General features: G+C 39.6%; 1 protein-coding gene across 1 annotated transcript in view; it reads right to left on the bottom strand.

The window, feature by feature from the left end:
* The window catches only part of LOC139739073 (lysophosphatidic acid phosphatase type 6-like), an 88,770-nt gene that overhangs the window by 36,689 nt on the left and 31,243 nt on the right, over window positions 1-20,838 (bottom strand). The window contains exon 8 of the mRNA XM_071649685.1: window positions 19,825-20,000. Coding sequence (XP_071505786.1) covers window positions 19,881-20,000 — 120 coding nt within the window. The 3' untranslated portion in view covers window positions 19,825-19,880. The remainder of the gene's footprint in view (window positions 1-19,824; window positions 20,001-20,838) is intronic.

Genomic DNA, 20,838 nt, shown 5'->3' on the forward strand with positions numbered 1-20,838 from the left:
CTGCTATAGATCTGACAGACCCAACATTTTCTACTCTCCACATTTTCATTTCTGATATTCAACTCTGGCACAAACATACCAGTGATCTATGTTCACTGCACTGCCACTGTACGATTGCCTGTCTATAAACTAGTCACACCTGAATTCTTCACTGCAATGGATACTGTTAAGATACATTGGTGAATTAATCACTTAAGCTAACCTTTTACTCATATACAAATGATGCACAAGAGGTGCCTTAGTGTAGGCGTATAGTGCACTCGAGGGTATTTACAATTGTGAAACATGCACGAGGCAAAGCCGAGTGCATGTTGCACTACATTGTAAATACCCGAGAGTGAGCTACGCCTCCACTAACGCCACGAAATAATCCTGTGCATCATTTGTTTTATAAAATGGGTCGAAAATACGAAAACTAACAACATTTTTCAGTGTTTTTCACGTACCTTTGTGGGTCAAGACGTCCGAAGATGTTGGTCCCAAACATTTACGCACATTGCACTCGGAAATCCCGCACATACAGTATAAGTATAATGGGGGGTTGGGTTTCCGGACACTTAAGTTCCCGCATGAAAACTTACTTATTTTACTTAGAATATGCACCCTTTACCTTAAAGACTTGATATAGACTCCTCATATAGGCCTACTAGACAACATACTCTGAAAACGGCGTGAGAATTAACCTGCTAAATCGTTGGATTTGCCCTTCAAAGTGACTCCATGTACGCGTCCGGTCCCACAACGCTTGGTCTACTGTACTGTACAAAGTGTACGTATAGTAGAGTATACGTACGCCACACATGTTATGCACAAGGGAAGAAAGGCCGGCCGGCCGGCAGCCCGAACTAGAAGTTGTTTACAGGATTGACAGCGCGTATGCATGCAATTCAAAGGAGCCGCCGCGCGCACAGACGATCGGCAATAGGATTTAACACGCAGTGCAATGGGACTGAGTAACCAAAGCACACGTGACTCATTTCAGCGCTTCCTATTGGCTACATTCTTGAACCCATTTTATAAAAACACAATAATGCATTTCTCCAATGTTAATCTCACCTGATAAATTCAGAAAATCAAGACATATGCATATGGTAGACATTAAAAAAACTACACTATTTGTTTGTTACTTTTCTTATCATTTGAGAGCATACAAGCACACTGTAAATGACTAATCAACTGATGATGTATCATTCAGTCACATCTAATATAAGCAAAGCCAATCTGTATCAAGCCAAATCCATTCAGGTGATGTACATGTACTTAGTAAATACGTATACCACACACTAAACGTCCAAAGCAGGTGAGCTGATACTAACCCATGGATACTGCATCTATGGGATACACACAACAGATTAAATGCCTCCAAGCACTGGTATTGTGCGGTGAGAATGTATGCCCCCAGGGTGACATATAATACTCTTCATATCCTGCTCCTTCATATATCTCAATATCAAGTCTTGTTCCCAAGTAACTTTATCCCAACTCAGTATGAACCCATGCTCAATATTTCTTGCCCCTCTGTAACCTTTGATCCATCTCCCCCGCCCCTCTCACTCCCCACCCATCCCATATCTCAAGACATCTTTCATGCCATACACCATCTCCTTACCCCAGAACAGGTGCTCCCAATACAGTCTTCTTCTTAGTCACTACCCTTTATCTGATCTTATCCCCCTCCCCAAAGCATCTCTATCATACAAGTCACCCCTCCCCCCATCACTGATCCAATAGTTCCATATCCCAAAGTCAAACCCTTCTTTTCCTGAATGCATCACAAAACCATCCTCCTCCTCCTCCTCCTCCAGCCTGCCTTCCAGATTCCTCCCTAGCCGTGGTCACACAGGCAAAAAATCGAGAAGTTTAAAATGGCAAAGTCTTCACAATCTTTGGTCGTCTGTTCACACTGGCAGTCAAACTTGTCAATGTTTAAATCAAGAAGTTTGGGTCATTAGTGTGTGTGCACATGGAAGAAGAAAGAGTGCGCCGTCTGATGGTTAGTAATTGTGACGTAACGATAAACATCTATACAACACAATAGCCATGCGCTTCTGACGCACCGCCCGAAAACAGTTGGAGGACTGGTCACGTGACAAACATCACAAAGTTTCCGTTTCTAGCGTTCACAGTGGCAAAAGATAGAGAAGTTAAGCGGAGGTGGGGAAATATCCCTAATTTGAGTGGGAAGTTTTGTGAGAAGTTTGGCGGAAAGTTTGGCGGGAAGTTTGCAGTCACACTGGCAAAATGCCAAAACCTGAAAGATCGCGATCTTAAATTTCGCGATCTTTTGCCAGTGTGACCGCAGCTACTGATGCTGCTTCCTCATCAGTGACTACTCCTCATCATACTTAACCCTCTTCTTCCCCAACCCCACCAGGGTAAGCCTCACCCCTCCCCCTTCCCCCCTCCCTCCTAACCTGTGGTACCTCGGTGGTTTCATATCTTCCTTAGATGGTGTAACGATCCAGGATCTGTGTTGATGTACGATGGCCCAAACGGATAGTGACATGGCTAATTGTCTCGTGTCATAGCGTTACAACGTCTCCCTGATTAAAACAAGAGCAGAAATGTTTCCCGAGGCAGAGCCGCAATTAATTGAGACATATATCAAGTGATCACAGCTCATCATGGCTCTGTCTTCCCCCATCCCCATCCCCTCCCTACTTTCTTTCTTTCTTTCACCAAAAGGATAAAGGTAAACGCCCTATTGGATGCAATCTGCATACTGCTTAATGCCATAAACTGCACTTTGTAGCACAGATTCTGTGCAGGTGCATTTAAAGGGGAAAATTCCCCTGCATATGTATGGTGAATGTAGAAAGATTAGTGACATATTGATTTAAACTTCTGAGGAAAACTGGATAATCCATTCAAAAGTTATAAATGACTAGTCTTGATTACTTCCATGTACTACCCTCTGTGGATGGAAACTCTACATCAAGTTGTGATGTCATAGTAGAGCAATATCAAGTATTCCTGAAGTCCTACAAACTGGTTGTGGCGTAACATGTAAAACTACTTTTCTGTACTTGCTACCGTTACTTTTCAGTAGTTGTAGCTTTTCTACACACGACTGACCCCTTTTCTACATCTGACTGTAAAAAGAAAATATTTCACACTTTTGAAAACTTTGTGCATTCTGTGCCATTTACGATACCAGTACAATGATACACGTGTGCCTAGACTATGCTTACCTCGTATTTCATTTTTTTCCATGTGGATATGGAGAAAAAAACAAAACAAAAACCAAAATAAAACATGCGAATGTCCTCTCCTGAGACTGACTGCGCAAAGGTGAATTGTGGAAAAAAATTTCGATTTCTACATGATTTGGCAGGCATGGTAATTTGACCACCCAAAAGACATGAAAATATGATTACATGCAATAAATGTCATTGCAATTCATTCCTCTTTGACCTGAACCTACCACCTTCTGCAGCTGACAACTCTGTGCTATCTTGTGAGTAACTCATCCCACACGTGTGGGTTATAAGTCCTCTTGCAGTATAAACAACACTGCTATCACTTTGCTCAGCACAAATTTGACACAAGCATAATGCTGAAAGTTTCCTAGTTCGGAATGCTGGGAAGGTTGATGTTTACAACATAAGAGAGAACACGACCTACCAAGCAAGAAACACATACCTTCAGGGGGAAAACCCTGCATAATTCAATGTGTTTAACGCATTACACATCATGTATCTAGCTTCAATATTTTCAGATGAAAAACATCATCTTTCCACACGAACCCGAATATCTCCGGGCGGTACTGCAAAGCCCATGTTTTGCATCTCAATCGGAGAAGAGAGAGAAAGAGACCCTACGTTCACGTGTGAGAGCGTAAACCCACTGATGAATTGAATGCGACATCTCGCGGAGACCGATAAAACTTTGCGGGGAATGAGGTCATATCCTGGCCTGAAATGTAAGACGGGGGAGCCGTTGGCGTAGCCATTTACACCGGGTGAAGAACTGGAGCACACAGTTGTCAGTCGCTGCCCAAAGATGGATAGAATACAAATGAAGAATTTCTGTGTTGATAGCACATGGCAAATACTGGAAATAGAATCAAATGTATACAGTTGGGGGTGGGGGAGAGAAAAACAATCTCAATGAAGAGGCAAATGCAATATTAATTGTCTTTAATCTTGTTAGCACCTGCCTGTGACTTGGTCACTGCAAATTCTGAGAATTCTTGACCCACACATTATTTTGTAACTTCTTCAAGGAATTAAAGTCCTGAGATTGAAGGAAAACTGCACATGAACCCCAAAAAGAATAAAAAAGACCCCCCCCCAAAATACAACCAAACACAACAACAAGAAGAAGAAATGAGTGATGAAAAAGGAATAGAAAGATATAGTGAGAGCTATCTAAGTAGTACATCACCAGCCAAAATGCTTATGGAAATAGAACCTTTCCTACAGTTTCTATGTCTTCGAAGAGCCCATTGCTTCTACAATACTGTATGTCCCATAGGGTTATTGCATGGAAGATTCAGTTCCAGTATGTGATGGGTTAAAACTTACCCTGCAGAAATCGATGTCGTGGTTACAAGACTGTACACTGATGTTCATGCATGATTTTTAGGCTAAGCAGGATTAAGGGAGATGAGACCAGAGGGAAGCATGTGCTAAATGGCCTGGCAAGCTACAAATCTCATTACGAATATCATGCAATATTACTGAGGGATCATCTCCAATGTGATGATTATGCTCTGATAAATACATGTGTTTTCACAAGTATGTGTTTTCATATCTGTATAATGAAATCATCTGATTTAAATTGATTCCATCCCCAGCCTTTCTCTGGGTGTGTATATAATCAGCAAATATATTAAAGAGGCAAAGAGAGTGATATTTTGATGAAATGGAATTATCTGCACAAAACATCAATAACCTGTAACAATATTCAGAATTCAACTCACACTAGAATGTCTGCAGTACAGAACTGCACAGCATGGGCAGCACATATACAACTATATTGAGTGAGGGACCCATCTACACATCCTAAGTAAGACACACACACACACACACACACACACACACAAAGTTATAAAACTTTGTGGAAATACATGAAAATATAAGAGACTGCAACTCTGATAGGTCACGTACCCCCATACTGCATTATCTATCTCACAGGAAAATAATGTAATCTTCTCCCTCACTCAGCCATGGCAAAAATTATCTTTACCACTCAGGCATGCCATAGTTGCATAATTTTTTTTCACTTGTGGGGGAGTGGTGCCAGGTTCATGTGAGGTTGCATCCAGTAGGTGAAAGTGGCACGTCCGCCTCACTTTCTTACCTCAGGGGTGTAAGCTGCAAGAATGTGCTCATTACTGGATAGTAGCTCAAGCTGGTAGTTGTTCTTTCTCACCGTCATGGTACGAAAGAGAATCCTGGTCAAGGTGTCATTGGTGCATATAATCAGAGATTGTGGCAATGCTCCCGCAGTAGGGAGGGGCAGAATTTACACAAACCATATCCCTCAAGAGCTGCCAGTGCCAAAGTATCTCCTAAAGTTTCAAAATCTCAACACTGTCATAAGAGACACAGTTGATAAATTTTGCTGACTTCATAGTATGCACTTTCAAGACAGAATTTATTTCATATTGCAAAAAAAAAAAAATGTTTTGTGAAACATTTCACTCTAGTAAACTTTAATTTATGCTATTGTAATATTAATATTGGAGTGCAAAATGTCATCTGACAAAGTAAACTATTTGTGACTTATCATACATGTCATGTAACCTTAAAAGTCAAAAACCTATGAGGGTGCATGATATTATACTGTATAGCAGGTACATCCCCTAAAGCAAGTCGTGGAGAATAAAAGCAAAAGGGCAGAGTTCTTGTAGTCTATACATCCAAGTTTGGGAGTTTTGTGGATGCCTCAAAAACTCTTTTATCTCCTCATACGATGAGTCGAGCGATAAAAATAGGGATCTATGTCCTTGTCCCCTCCAAAGACACATCTTTAACAGTTGATTTATCATTTGTATCTTGCAGTGTTAGAAGCACAGCGCACTTCCTATGTAGTCTGTACTTGGCGCATTATACGTAAGTGCCTCACGTATCATTTGATCCACAAGGGCGCAACAGCGTCTGGGCTGATAATGCTGAGCAATGATGATCTTTGTGTGGATGCGCGCCTTCCGTTCGCTGGGTCTCACTTCCCGATGTCGAAATGCAAAGATTTTGGAGATAGAGGGATATATGCGGGACTCAATTCCGGCCGCGAGAATACATCCTGAGCAGACGAGACTGCTCCCAAACACCGGGAGTGTGAAAGCAGCCCAACAAACATCCCTAGCCTCCCAGAGGCTATTACCGACCTAGATTGGAAGACATGTAGGAAAAGAGGATGGGCGGGGGAGGGGGTGGAAAGACAACTAATACTACAGTTGTGAGATAAACTAAAGCTTTGGGTTACACAGGCAATTCTTCCTTTGGAAAGAATAACCATTATTTTTTTTTCCTGGTAGTGCTCTAAGAATAGAATTCATGATTTCTTTTGCCACCTTTGCCCCGGGGGATGCTATGAAAACTATTTGATGATCACTGATCGCGATGAAGTATTAGCCAGACAAACACTGGAAGAAAGAGACCAAGTTCTTTCTCCGGCTCATATGCCACAGAAAGAGAAGACAAGAAAGGATGAGAGACATAGAAAGAGAGAGAGAGAAAGAGAGAGATGGAGAGAGAGAGAGAGAGAGATTGTGAGGAAGATGCCTTCCAACCATGGTGTGTAGCATTAACCTCCCTTGCATCCACATGCTCTTATTTAGGAATTTTGAGTCTAAACATCTCTCCACTTTATACCAATATTATCACGTTGACACTGATGAACATCAAGGTTACTGCCCCCTGTCAGGGGAGGACAAGCCAGATTTCCATGGATGACAGGAAAGTCGAGTCTTAAATCCTGCTTCAGATGAGACAGAATGCATAATGTTTATTCTTTTGATTAATATGTGATTTCTAGTTGGGCATTAACATTGCCAAGATAAAGTTGACTTAGATATCATTCTGATATTATAACTTACTTCCCAGGGGAGAATAGGAAATGACAAATTCTGTCCTTGTGAAATATAGATCAGCTAACTTTTTTGTGTGCCATGAAATGTATTATTACTTTTGCTTTTCTTGTCTGTATGCCATTTAGCAAAGTATTCTCTCTTTCCACTTAATTCTTCAATCAACCATAATTTTGCTACAGAGTTGGAAAATCATACTGACAACTTTCTTTTTGTCACAGAAGTTTTCAAGTCTTCACACTTTCAAGACATCATGATTTGCTTAAGATGCTACTTATTCCATAATTTCTTAACTTTTTTTGATCTCCAGTATGGCCATCAATCAAGTTTATTAGTTTTCAGTGCCTTAAATCAGAAAAGATTAATCTCTTATAACACAGCCTAGCAAAGCAGCAAAGAACAAGACACCTCATATGAGTTGGAGCAGAGGCTATCAACAACTATCCTCCAGTTATCTTGGCAGCGTTACTTCAATTTCTTGGCAATATTTCCTCCAACAACCAAAAACGTGATTATTGAGTAGTCATATCAACAGGACAAACCTTTTTTTCCTTTGGGAGCTAAGTCTAAGAGCATGCTCCATGAGATTTTTGTAAGACTACTTGTAAATCTGATACAAAGAGCATTTTTTCCTTTGTTTTTGTTTTAATTTTTCTGATCATCATTTACTGTTGTCCTGACTTCCTCACGATCCAGGAGAACAGAGCGCTTGAGATTCCATCCTGACTGGGGATGCAGACGTAAACAGATGGGGGCCCCCAGGAGAGAGAAACAAGAGGGAGGGAGGGTGAGAGAGAGTCTATGCCCTGGGTCGTCCTCTTGGAGTGCTCCACAATCACAGACTGACAGGTGAGTGACATCGGTAAACATTGCCATGGCAACTGCACCAAGGGGCATCTTCACCAACGCCCAGGTACCGCTGCCTGGGAGAGATCGGAATCTCCTGAGATGGAGTGGACAGGATTAGAATCAGACCCCGTCTCCATCTCCTCCTCCTCCCTCTTGTCCCACTGCGCCAGGATGCCTTCCTGGATGAAAAAGATGACAGGGTTTCATCCAATGTTTCTCCTTCTCTCGCTCAAGATTCCATTTCCTGAGGTGAATTTTCAGGAAATGATGGTGATATTGTATACACCATGGAGAAATTAATATATTCAGCATGATTATTTTTTGTTGTTGTCGGTAATCACTGCGTAGGGAGACAATGGAGTAGCCGACTTCTCCCTGGACCCTGGCTCCAATATTTTGCTTCTCAGAGCAGCCACAGAGGTCCCATTTGGTTAGGTTGCGGGGGCACAAAGTCCCTTACTCAATATCCATCATGTTATCAGTTGACATATCTTTCCTCAGTGGCAGCATAATATCAAATGAAGTTTAAAGTCCCCAGTCAGTGTGTAAAGCAATCACAAAGCTACATCATACTTAAAGACAATGCACTGAAAATTAACTATCAATGTACTTCATAATCTGAATACTAGTATATTTCATGGTTTGTATATCTGGTGGTGGGGTGATTTGCGCAATAAGCATGTAAATGCCGACCAGGCTAGAAACATTCGCTTGATGACAACTCACAAGATCTCCTGTCAGTTGGTGGTGACCATTCTGCAAAAGTTAAAGAAGTCCCATTCCATACATTAACCCAGCAACAATCTGGTTGCACACAAATCAATGGTAGTTTGATGTGATGGGCTCAGAGGGGTTAAGGTACTTGCGAAGTTCTCTCGGCACACCACATTTGGTCGAACTTTGAATGCTACAAGAATGTCCGTTAGTCCCTACACTGCCTTCATCACCTTGGGTAATTACATGTATGTGACAACTCAGTATGTGATTGTCTCGGATGCAAAGCTACAACAGATCAATATCTTGGATGTAGAGCAACACACTGCAGCCTCAAACAATTCCATTCAATTTGAATATTCTCTAACATCACAACATTTAGATACTTTACCTGTGGTGTGATCCCTAATTCTTCTTGGATTAAAGGTACAGCCTATAACCATTCAGAACAAAGATTTTTGGACTTTAACGCATGGTTAGAAAAAAAAAAAACCCAGAATGGAAATGCTTCAGTCTCTAGGAACTCTAAATGAACATTAAGACTTAACATGAAATGTATACCAGACTTTGTCACAATCTGATTTTTTTTTCTCCCCAAGTTAAAGTTGCCCTTAAAGTTATGAGTAAGGATTCAAAGCTACATGTAATTTGGGCTTACAGTATCACTGTGACTGAATGATTAAAAATGTATGTAATCATAGCAATCATGGCATGCTGTAGTTTGTATGACATATGTTGACACATAGTATATGAAGATTAAAGAGTTGATGAAAGGATTCAAACTTTGACATCCTTTTCTTTTTTGATAGCCATGAAGACAGGATCCAAATATATCTCTAAATCCCATCTTGTTTTGGGAAGGAGGTAATGTAAGCTCTTAAGTAAGTAGTCAGACAAGCCAGTGCACTTGTGGAGTTTAAGTGGATTAGCATTATATGCCCCAAATGCCTGAATCTCCTCTTTTAAATGTGAGAGAGCATTAACCCAGAATGTCTCCAGTCCCCTCCCTGCATATCAAAACAAAATGTCAACACACATCTGCCCCCCACACACACATACATACACACCCACAGACCTACACACACACACACACACACACACACACACACACACACACACACACACACACACACATCTACACACACATTGACTATTCAAAGAAAAAGAGGTTATAAAGCATATTGTTCATTGCCCATAGCCATGAACTGCTCTGCACTCGCTCGGCCGCCAACTGACTGGAGTCAGATTAGTTGGCAGATCACGTTTATGCCATTTTCAAACGATCGGTTCATGAAGGATTTAATGCTACATACTGAATGTAGACAGATGGACATTAATCTTTATTACCTTTAAAAAAGAAAACATCATGGCCTAGTTTTATACATTTGATCAGCAGCCATGCTGTTTTCCATCATTAGTTTTTAAATGAGCAAGTTTCTCACTTGTGAACATTTACCGCTAGGTTGTTGACATAGCCCCAATATTTCTAAAATCGAATTTCACAACAAAATCTTCTGAGAGTTCTCACATTACTTAAAGTGTTGATATTTCTTTTCAGCAGAACTAGCACAAATGAAACTTTGAAGGGATGGGGCTGGATCATTTGCCCAAGTAGTACAAGCACTTTGCTGCTTCCAACACTAACAGCCCTTTGTATGGCAGGTGGGAGCAGCAAACACAGAAGACACCATCACATATGTTCAGATTGTGTTCCTGAGTGTTGCTACAGTATAGCTAATTGAATGTCATTCATAAACTACAGTGGTATCTAGAAGACTGAGGAACCATTTTCATTTTGGTTTTGAAATTATCTTCTTGAGAGATTTCATTGAACAGTTGTTCTGAATGACTGATTGTGCTATCAATTTTTAAGTCAAACAGTGTTGGACTTCATGAACTAAACATCTTTAGAAAAAAGAGCACATCAGAACATTATCAGAGACATAACTGTTCTGAAAACTAGTACCAGTTACACAAATATTAGTGAATGGAATGGAGTAGAGCGAGCAGACATAATATACCTTAAACTTCCTGAGAGTGTTTGAATGCTCTTTTTGAAGCACTTGAAAATGAACTTTCTTCCGATGTGGTTTATTGAGACCACTTGTACATATTCCATTAAATTCAATTCAAAATCTTATTTCCAATATCACATAAATTCTTTCAAACAAATACAATAATTTCAAGAAATCACTGGTATACAAAATGAACATATATTGGAAAGTGGAAAAGAAAAATCAGCAAGAGCATAACCTATATCCAACTGTTTGAACAAAGTCATTGTGCTATTGGAAAAGAGAGGCCTCTGTAAAAGACTAGCCTGTGAAGATGTGGACCACTCAATTAATTGGATGTAAAGAACAAAAAAGATATAATAATGGAAGCACACAGAAGTATACACACATACAGACAGTGACACAGACACAGACATACAGACACAGGAATACAATAATTGAGGAAACAATGACGTAGATGGGACAAAACAGCAAGAAACATTAGGAAGGGACAGTTAAAGAGAGAGAAGGAAGGACCAATATATCGTCGTTTGTAATCTAACGGAGAGAGAAACGCAAAACCTGAATGATGTCCCACATATATATGAGAGGGACTGGGGTTAAGATGCAATGAATGGACACTGAGGAATGGGGGACCACTGAGGTTGGTATGGGGGAGAGCAAAGATGCGGGCCATCCATTACCCAGCGGTGCGCTGGCTTCTTAGCTCCATTACCCCAAGTGTTCACTCCATCACTTTGGATGCCGGGGCACTCTGCAGCACTCCTGCCCAACCGACTGCATCAACCTTAATCCGTCCCCATGGCAACATCAGTCATCCAGGATCGGGAATGGCTTTGGGTTTCTTGAGCTCCCCTTGCAGAAGATAATATATGCTTTCTATGGGGATATGATCGATACCAGTCTGCAACAATTCTTGTTAAGCCTCAGAAAATCATCAGCTAAATACTGTGTAGATTTCTTTGCTTTGCAATTCATCTCACAATTTTGGTATTCCTGAGGGGGAAAATATACCCTAAAAACTACAGAAAAAACCCACCATGAACTACCAATGAAAATTGGGCAAGAAAAGACATGAAAATATCTCATTACCCAAACCCTCTGCTAACAGACAGAATCAGGCCTCCAGAAGCTAATATTGATGAATTCATTGTAAAAGCACATTCCAAGATGAGGACTGCAAAAAAAAAATAAAAAGAGACCCATAATTGTTTTATGAGTTGGTAAGAAAAGACCGATTCCAAGAAGACAAAAGGAAATGCATTTGTAAATGACCTATACACAAAGATTATGTATGTATGTAATAATCATAATTTTTGCATTTTTGTATTATTGAATTATTGCATTTTTTTCTTGATGTACAAGTTTTAAAGGTTCACAAAGTTTAAATATATTTCAACCTTTGTAGTCAACCACTGGGATTTCGTGATTAGTTTCATTTGAAAAACAAAAACAAAAAACAAAAAACAAACAGCTCATTTTGTCAAAGAACAAACAACTGTATAGACTGCTTTTGACCAGTTAAAGTTCAGAATGTCACACCACTAAAAACTTTATCTGCACCACAAATTCATGTATCACTAATAGGCAGCACACTGCCATTGAATTAAATATATTCCTGGAGATTTGCCGTGCTGGCAGCACTACCAACTTCGGCGGGGAAAAAAAAAAGGGGGTGGGGAGAGAAACTTTACAGATCCACTGCAAAACGTACTTTGTGATGGCCATGTTATCAAGGAAAGTACAATGTGGCAAGTATGTTTCAGGTATGAGCCGAGCTCATAAGATATCATGCCATTAAGAAAATGAAATCATTCTGATACATAAAAACATGTATCTGTAGCACACAAAAAATACAGTCACATAAACACATGCAAATAGACACACACACACACACACACACACACACACACTACGACAGTGCAAGATTTGATTGATGCCAGAAATTTGCAATGATCACCATGGTAGCACGCGGCAGACCCAAACAACAATAGAATTATTCACGGTGAGTGGACGCTGGCTGCCTTCGGGCAGATTTCCTCTGCAAAAAAAGGCTTTCACAGGAAGAACACGTTTTCTTCCTGCGAAAAGACAGGAGCATTCCCCTAAATATTACATGTATGATCAAAAAGAGAGACGATACACTATGCGTGAGAGATTAACTTGATGAATAGAGCAAGTATACATATATTTTTTGTTTCTTTTTTTGTTGTGGTGTCCTGCAAAATGACTCATACACTTGAGTTAGTGATATTGCATTTTATTTTTGCAACACACTCCTAGACAGAAGGTTGTCAGACTTTGGAGGTTAAGGAACGTCTGAAATCTGATTTGGACAACAACAACAACAAAACAAGAAGGTGTGAGAAATCAATTAGGGAGATGAGCAATGTTGCTGAGATGGGTTCTGATGGGAAAACGGCTCACACCCACGGAGGTGTGTGACTGTACTGTGGGCACAATGTCCCACCTTACACTGTGATGTAACAGGTACAATCCCTTATATACGCTTATGAGTCACTACTGTGATATACACATCTTTTGTATGAAAAATGCAATTGACATATTCAGAGCTGGTAAGTAAAGGGCCTATCTCACTTGAGGAGACATTCACACGACTGAGACTCCATGGCAATTAACTTCCAAGATGTCTCCACACATGGTGACAATGTGTTCGCTGCGTGAAGTCGCCGCAATATCTCCGAGACATCATCTCTATCACGGAGACGTATCTGCGATGACTTCACTTCGTCACCAGTCATTCGCCACGGGTCTCCGCAAGGTCGCGGAGAAGTCGCGGAGACGTTGCGGACAAATCAGTCTCTGCAACTTGGCCACAGCTAGGAAGATGTCACAAAGACATCACAGAGACATCTCTGAGACCAGCTGGAGACTGGAAAAAGTCTATGAAAAAGTTTAACAAGTTCAATACTCTCGACTCCCTGCAGACCAGGCAAGTCTCCAAGAGACGTACGTCATAGAGACGTCTCCGTGACCAGGGAGACTGGAGTCACCATCAGGTTGCCACCTTGTCTCCAAGCCAATGAGATACCCACTTTAATATGATAGAAATCATTACATCTATACATAAACTCACACAAACCATTTTTTAGTTTGTCTGTCTGTCAAAATGAAAACAACCACTTAGTCATTTTGAAGACAGAGACAAACAATGCATACTTTGTGGGTACAAATAAGATTGACAAAGCCAATTCATGCACCAAATTTCTTGTGCTGTGGACAAGGGATCCTAGCACCAGTTGGAGGATTGCTAATATCCTCCATTGAGAATCTGATCGAAATGTGAATGAAAAAAGTAGGTATTTTGTTGTTTTGTTTTAAAGTTTTGTTTTATTGAGGAAAAAAGGGAAAAAGCTGGTTCTTTAAAGATTTGTGGAGTTTCTGCATTGATATTGAGTAATCAACATCTGATGCTGCATTAATAACAAAATTTCAAACTGTGCTCCTTGATACTTCTGCTATTAAACTCTGCATCTTGGGATATTCACACGAACTTGCACCAGACTTATTATTAAGGTATTACATGGCATGCTGATGCTCTCTGTATTCAAATCATTGACTTTTACATCAAGTTGTTTTTATCTTATTTTTTTATTACAACTAATTAACAGATTGCCTTTCATCTATATTACACAAATATGGCTACTACTCAAAACAATGAATAAATGGTGTTTGAAGGCATTTGTATCAATGAAGGGTAATGCGTCAATCAGTTGCAATAAAAATAAGTCGACACAAGAATCAATACTGTACTTTGAAATATGCAACCACAAGCTCATACATTCTTGATTGCACACTCTATGCAAAAATCATCTTTCATCTCATACTTTGATTCCCTACACCATATCTGTTTCCCACTCAGTCTCTCTCTCTCTATCCCTTCCCTTCTCTCTTTCTTTCTATTTTCATCTATCTTTCTTGACTTATCCATGTATTTTCATATCAAATATTTCTCTGTCTTGAGTGATTAGCTGAACATCCCGTAGACTGAACTTGTCCCTCACGTCCTGCAGTATGTGCCAATAATGCATCACATCTTCGCCAGTATTATGTCAGATCAGAAGCAGATGGGCATTAACTCTACGGAGTCTGGATGTGTTTTATGTCCTTTTGGTCTTAAACCGCTGGGATAATGTCACGATGCGTCCTACATCAGGACAATCCTCTTAAATTCTAATCTTCGTCTCTCTTTCTACTTGTAAGGCTACCGTCTGGTTGCCTTAACCCCACATTCCCTGCCTTCTTTACTATTATTACATTTTCCAAAGACTTGATTTCTCTTTGAGCATGAGGAGACATTATATATATGTGTGTTTGCTTGCAACATTCAAAAATTGGAGCTGACAGCCTATTTTGCGGCACAAAACTTTCACATATTGTCACTGGCATTCAATGCATTGTGTAGACATTCAAGCACTTCCACATTTATTTTACTTTCGCGAATCTTGGCTTCTCACAAAATCTACAAAAGTTTCATACACACAAAAATTTCTTGTTTTACAGCATATATTTTTGTATGAGTGTATGTGTATGAACAGAGATGAATGAATGTTTGTATGAATGTCTATGTCTCTCCCACATTTCACATACAAAACAAGTAACAGGGGCGGATCCAGGAATTCTGAAAAGGGGGGTTCATCTCATTTTTTCTCTTTATTTCTTTTGTTTTAACAGCTAATAAAGAGAGAGCGCACTCCCGGTGTACCCCCCTCTGGATCCGCCACTGAGTAAGGATCATTTCTAGCTCTGTCTTTCATATATGTTGCTTTGAAGTTGTTGTTTTTTCTGTCTTTCTTATTCTTCTTTTTAGAATCTCTACAATTTTCTCCCCCCTCTCTCTTCCTTAATGCACACAGGAACAATTCGCTTTTTCAACAATGAGGGATCAGAGTTCTTTTCTTCCAAGGAGCTTGAATACAAAAGGCACCATCTCTTTTACCCTTTCTTTCGCATATTTGTGTGTGAGGGCGTCAAAACTTAAACATACAGAAAGCAATACAGATGTACATTTCACACACAGCTACATGTAGCTTCCAGTGCTGATACTGGCTGTATGAATGCATAATCTGTGAATTTCCACTAATTGTAAGCACTACACAAAGTCATAAAGACGCCTTATATGATATTCTTGAAACGTAATGCTCTCTGAAATCAAGCAAACATACTGCTACATCTTACCCTTGCCCTTTCTCTCCATTCCATCATCTATATCTCTATCCCTCTAATCAAAGTGATTAGTCCTGGTAGCATGGGACGTTGACCGACTCCTGGGATGCGGCCGCGGCGTAACGCCTCCATTATGTATTCGAGTTAGGCACCGCGCCTTGCTCCTCCCAAATTAAGAATGAGCTCAACCGTGCCCCCCATCAAAACTCCACTGGGTGTCTGATGAGATAACCGTGCTCGGCCTCCTCTACCTTCCCTCCCCAGTTCAGTCACCTCTACCAAAACGAGGCTCCTGGAGCACTTAAAGATCCAGGAAGATAAGTTCTGAATATATGAAGAGTTTGTTCGCAAAAACCGATAAGTCCATTTTTAAAGATTTTGAAGTATGGTCTCTGTCATAAAGTAAAAAATAATACCTTTTAAATGATATATTGGTCACTAAATATAAAGGTACATTTTTGAAGGTATGGTCAAAAGAAGCAAAAATTTTCTTAGTATTCTCTTTATTTTTCTTGACCTTTAATCGCCAATATCTCCATTTGGCAAATATGGACTTATCGGTTTTTGCGAACAAACTCTTCATATATAGGACCTATATATGCTCTGAATCTATGGTGGTGAATACAGGGGGCAGCATTAAACACGCTGCTGGCATTAGCAGAGAGGCACATTCTGATAAAGACTTTTATGTACATACAAAGTAGGTATGGACAGCACCACACAGCAAAGTCATGAATATGGTATAAAGAGATTATGACATGATTGGGTTTTATATTTTAATTTGGGGATATATTCAGACCCAAACTTTCCAATATTTCTGCAAAGAATGTGTCATCCCATAACCAGTAGAGCTGGCATGTAACTCTACCTGTAACTTAGGAATCCTCCTTTATCTTACTGTAAAGCAATCACGGCATAGAAAAAAAAATCAGAAAACTCAGTTTTCTCTTCTTCTTTCAGCTTAACAAGTATAGCTCACAGTAATCATCTTGTGTATTTTCAGCACACAAAGAAAAATCATCCAAAATATTTACACTTGAAGAACTATTATGTCTAAGCCAGGCTCACTGAAATGAATGATATTTTGCAGCTTTTTTTTCTCATATTTTTGTAAAAGTTGCCCTTCAAACCATCTTCATATGAAATCTTCTGAATGAAGAAAATTTCAATACCCTGTCTGTCTGCCGCTGGCTGAACAAAGCATTGTGTCTGTCCCTGGGCCTTTGTGCAAGGTCACTGAGGTGTATGCAAATTGGCCACTCGGGCTCCGTCATCGCCAAATTACCACAGATGGGCAAAAATGCATGTAATTTTTGCTGTTGCTTAGAGACGAGGGTAAAACGTGAAAAATTGATACAAAGAACCACTCACCACTCAGTAAGACCCCTATTTGCTTAATTGCATTAAAAAAAAAAAAAAACCCACACACATGCAGATTCAAGAAAATGCAAGTGTACAGTCACAAAGACTAACTTTCTTCATATCATCTTTGTGGGTGAATGGATGGGCAGACGCACATGCAGGCAGCATGCTGTTTTGCAGCACAAATGTTGCGTCGTCTGCCCCCAAGCCATTGTTTGTCACGCCACGTTGCCACGGCAACTGTACACAGGGGTTCGCTCGCTAGCCGCGGGGTGTCTTTTCAATCAAATATCTTCCACTCTCGCGATGGAAAATATATCCCTTGCTCTCATGCAAATTGCTACCAAAGAAGAGCAAATTTCCAGTTTTCTTCCCCCCCACCCCCCCACTGCTTCTACACTGATATACATGTCTAGGATACTTGAGATGTACTACAGACCGAGTTGTACGCTGAAGACACAAAGGGACTTGATTTGAACAACAGAAACACACAAACAGGAAAGCTGTGTCTTCTTTCTTGGAAAGCTTGATTATCATTATCGAAATCAACATACACTCATCCTTGAATATTGCCTCTACTAAAGATGAATATTTACTTTCTAAGAATATGTACTGTGAATGAAAGTCTTCATGATTTATGTCACATAAAATATATAACTGTATTAAACCTTGCATCACAAAAGTACATGATTGCATCAATTTGGGATAGATTTAGAAATTTGTGCTGTGAGACTGCTTTGTAGATTTAAACTTTTGGGAATTTCTTTATGGAGCAAACTTTTTTGTATCTAAATATGATGTTTGAAATCAAAGAATTAAGTAAAAATTAGTAGTTTTTTTTCATAGTTCTCGTAGACCCATCTTTCTTCGGTTTTTCCCCATTTTCCTGTCATTCGAATGATGCACACCATTGTTTACATGAAAACCTGTGAAAATCTTTAACAAGCAGCCAACAATCACATTGCCACAATAAATCATGATGAGAAATTGTTTTCAGGATAATCAGATAGTCCATTCACAGTGGTTGCTATTGAGATTAAAATCCCTTTTTCATATGCACATCACAGAGAGTGGGTCGGTGAGCTCCAATAGACCCTGAATATCAAAGCCCGCCCCCCTTTTTTTTCCAAAAGTTCACAATCCCAAAATGTGGATCTTCTATAATCATTTCAGTTGGTTGAGAACAGGCAATTTTGATGAGTTTATACCTCATTGCAAACGTAACCCGCACTTTCAAATATGACTCTACAAACCCCAAGGTCTCATCTGGGGATGCCTTGGTTGGATTTATGATTTAAGATCAAATAATACATCAGAGTAATCCAGATCTTCTGTCAAACTATTGAATTTTGTGTGTTCTTGTTGAATCTGAGATTTGTTTTCCCTCTTTGGAGCCCCTCACTTGTGCCACTAGTGTGCCGTTGACAAAATCGGAATGACCGATTGACCAACATATTCATAATTCACGCATGTCCTTATAGCAAAGGTTGTTCCTGGCAACAAGGAAAGTCTGCCAGAGCCTTACCTTACAAAGAAAAAAACAAGACTAATGCACACAAAGTGGATTCCATGTATTGAAACGTGAGTAAGGAGCTTGTTACCATGTCCTCCGAGGAATAAAAATCCATGAATTTTAACACGGTTGCGAACCTTTCTTTTGTCCAGCGCTGATGCAAGTATGAATGAATAGCTGCAAAACTCTCAAACATGACTATAGATGGCGCTCTCTACAGATGGCACATAGAGCAAAGTCATCTCAGAGGCAGATCAGGGCGCTTACCAGGTATTAAATGCAAATTTCTTCTCACAGCAAGTGACCCTTGAGTGATATCGAAGACTAAGTAGGCTTTTTTCTTTCTGTGACCACAACTGAAAAAAGTGTAATTTTGTGCCCTTTGGCACTACAATGAAGACATTGCCTGAATATGTTTACAAGTAAAGTGCAGACTGGAAATATGCATGAAGGTCTACATTCTGCAAAAAGAATGTCTTGCACGTTATCTTTGTATGAATAACACTACCTCCCACTCTCCAACCCCCCCCCCCAAAAAAAAAGAAATAAATCACAAGTCCCATATACCCATGTTTGTGTAGGTAATATTTACCATACAATGTTAAATTGCATTATTTTGCTTCAGATTCTTATAAGCTGTTTAATGAAAGCATCCATACACAAGAGTTAGCAAAGTTATCTATTTCTGACAATATTAAAACAAAAACTATACCAGGGCCTGTATTTCATTGTAAGACTATAAATGAATGGACTATAATCTCTATGTGCGGCAGACCATGTTTCCTGAACTATGAAATCTGTGGATGCGAAAATAATATTTGCAAGTGGCTGCAAAATTTGTACGATGTAATCTCATTTTGATAGCCTATCCCCCTTTTTCTCTTTCTCTCTCGGTCTGCCTGTCTGATTGTTTATTTGTCTGTCTGTCTCTGGTTCTCTCTTTCTTTTGCTGTCTGTGTGTCTCTCTGTTTCTGTCCATCTGTCTGTCTGTCTGTCTGTCTTTTTTTTTTCTCTCTCTATTTTTACCATCACATACTTTTTCTTCCATTCATCCTTTCTCTCTCTCCCTCTATCATAATTTCCATGTACCATTCATGTCTTTCGGTATTGCATGATACTGCTGAAAATGAAAAGAGACTTTGTCTTACCTTTTCTCTCTCTCTAGTCCTAGCTACATTGGGTTGCTCACAGCTCTCCACTGTCGTCAATGGCTCAGTTTGCATGCATCGACGTAGTCTTCATTTGTGTACGACACGGGGGCTATCAGCTCTTTGAACTTCTCCAACGGCAACAGCGTCTTGCCAGATTTTAACATCTTCAGCTCCTATGGGGCACGGAAAAACTGCCAATAGTATTCAACAGAGCTTAGATATATGCAGCCAGCATCAGCAAGTAGGTTATACAGTATAACCATGTATATAGAGATTGGCAGATCTATGGTACAAATTAAGATAACAACTTTTATAGTGGTATGAAAAAAAGACATTCAGTAAACTTTTATTTCAATAACATCAAGCTTAGCTTGGTTATCATTATTCATCCTTTGCAGATTAAATACCATATCACAGTTACTGAAGGCAGCTGTCTTGAATAGTTTGCAGGCAACCTGTTTACTATAGTTACTTTGATCTTTATCTTTACTAGCTGACTGCAAACATGTTTGATAATAAACAAAGTGTTGAGAAGATAGACAGATAGGTTGATATAATAAGAAAAAAATGAGAATGATAGAAAAGTGAGAGAGAGAGAATACAATGGAAAACAATAATAACATATTAAATGTACACATAAATGTAAAGAATTCCTTTATACAGAAGTCCTTCTTACAGATCTTGACTTTGAATCAAGAAAGGATGCCACAAGAGGGCGCTATTACACATATCTACACAGACATCCATTGAGACCTGCATTCACAAAATGGCTTTATCCACAATGTAGGCCAACATTTGGTGAAACTTTCCTAGTTAGTTCATACAAGGCAATGGTGTGATAAAAGCTGGGCAGGCAAGGGAGACTAGATGTTAGATAAAGAAATGCATCAGAGCATTTTTATTTTGTACAATCGGAAATTTTAATGTGATCAATTTTACATGCTTGGTCAGGTCAGATGAATTTCATGTGTTTTTAAATTGGCAAATGGTTACAACAATTGAATGAGTGCT

Source organism: Diadema antillarum, unplaced genomic scaffold, assembly GCF_040938485.1.
Source record: "Diadema antillarum isolate AM-2024a unplaced genomic scaffold, OU_Dant_1.0 seq00000782_RagTag, whole genome shotgun sequence".
Classification (NCBI taxonomy): domain Eukaryota; kingdom Metazoa; phylum Echinodermata; class Echinoidea; order Diadematoida; family Diadematidae; genus Diadema; species Diadema antillarum.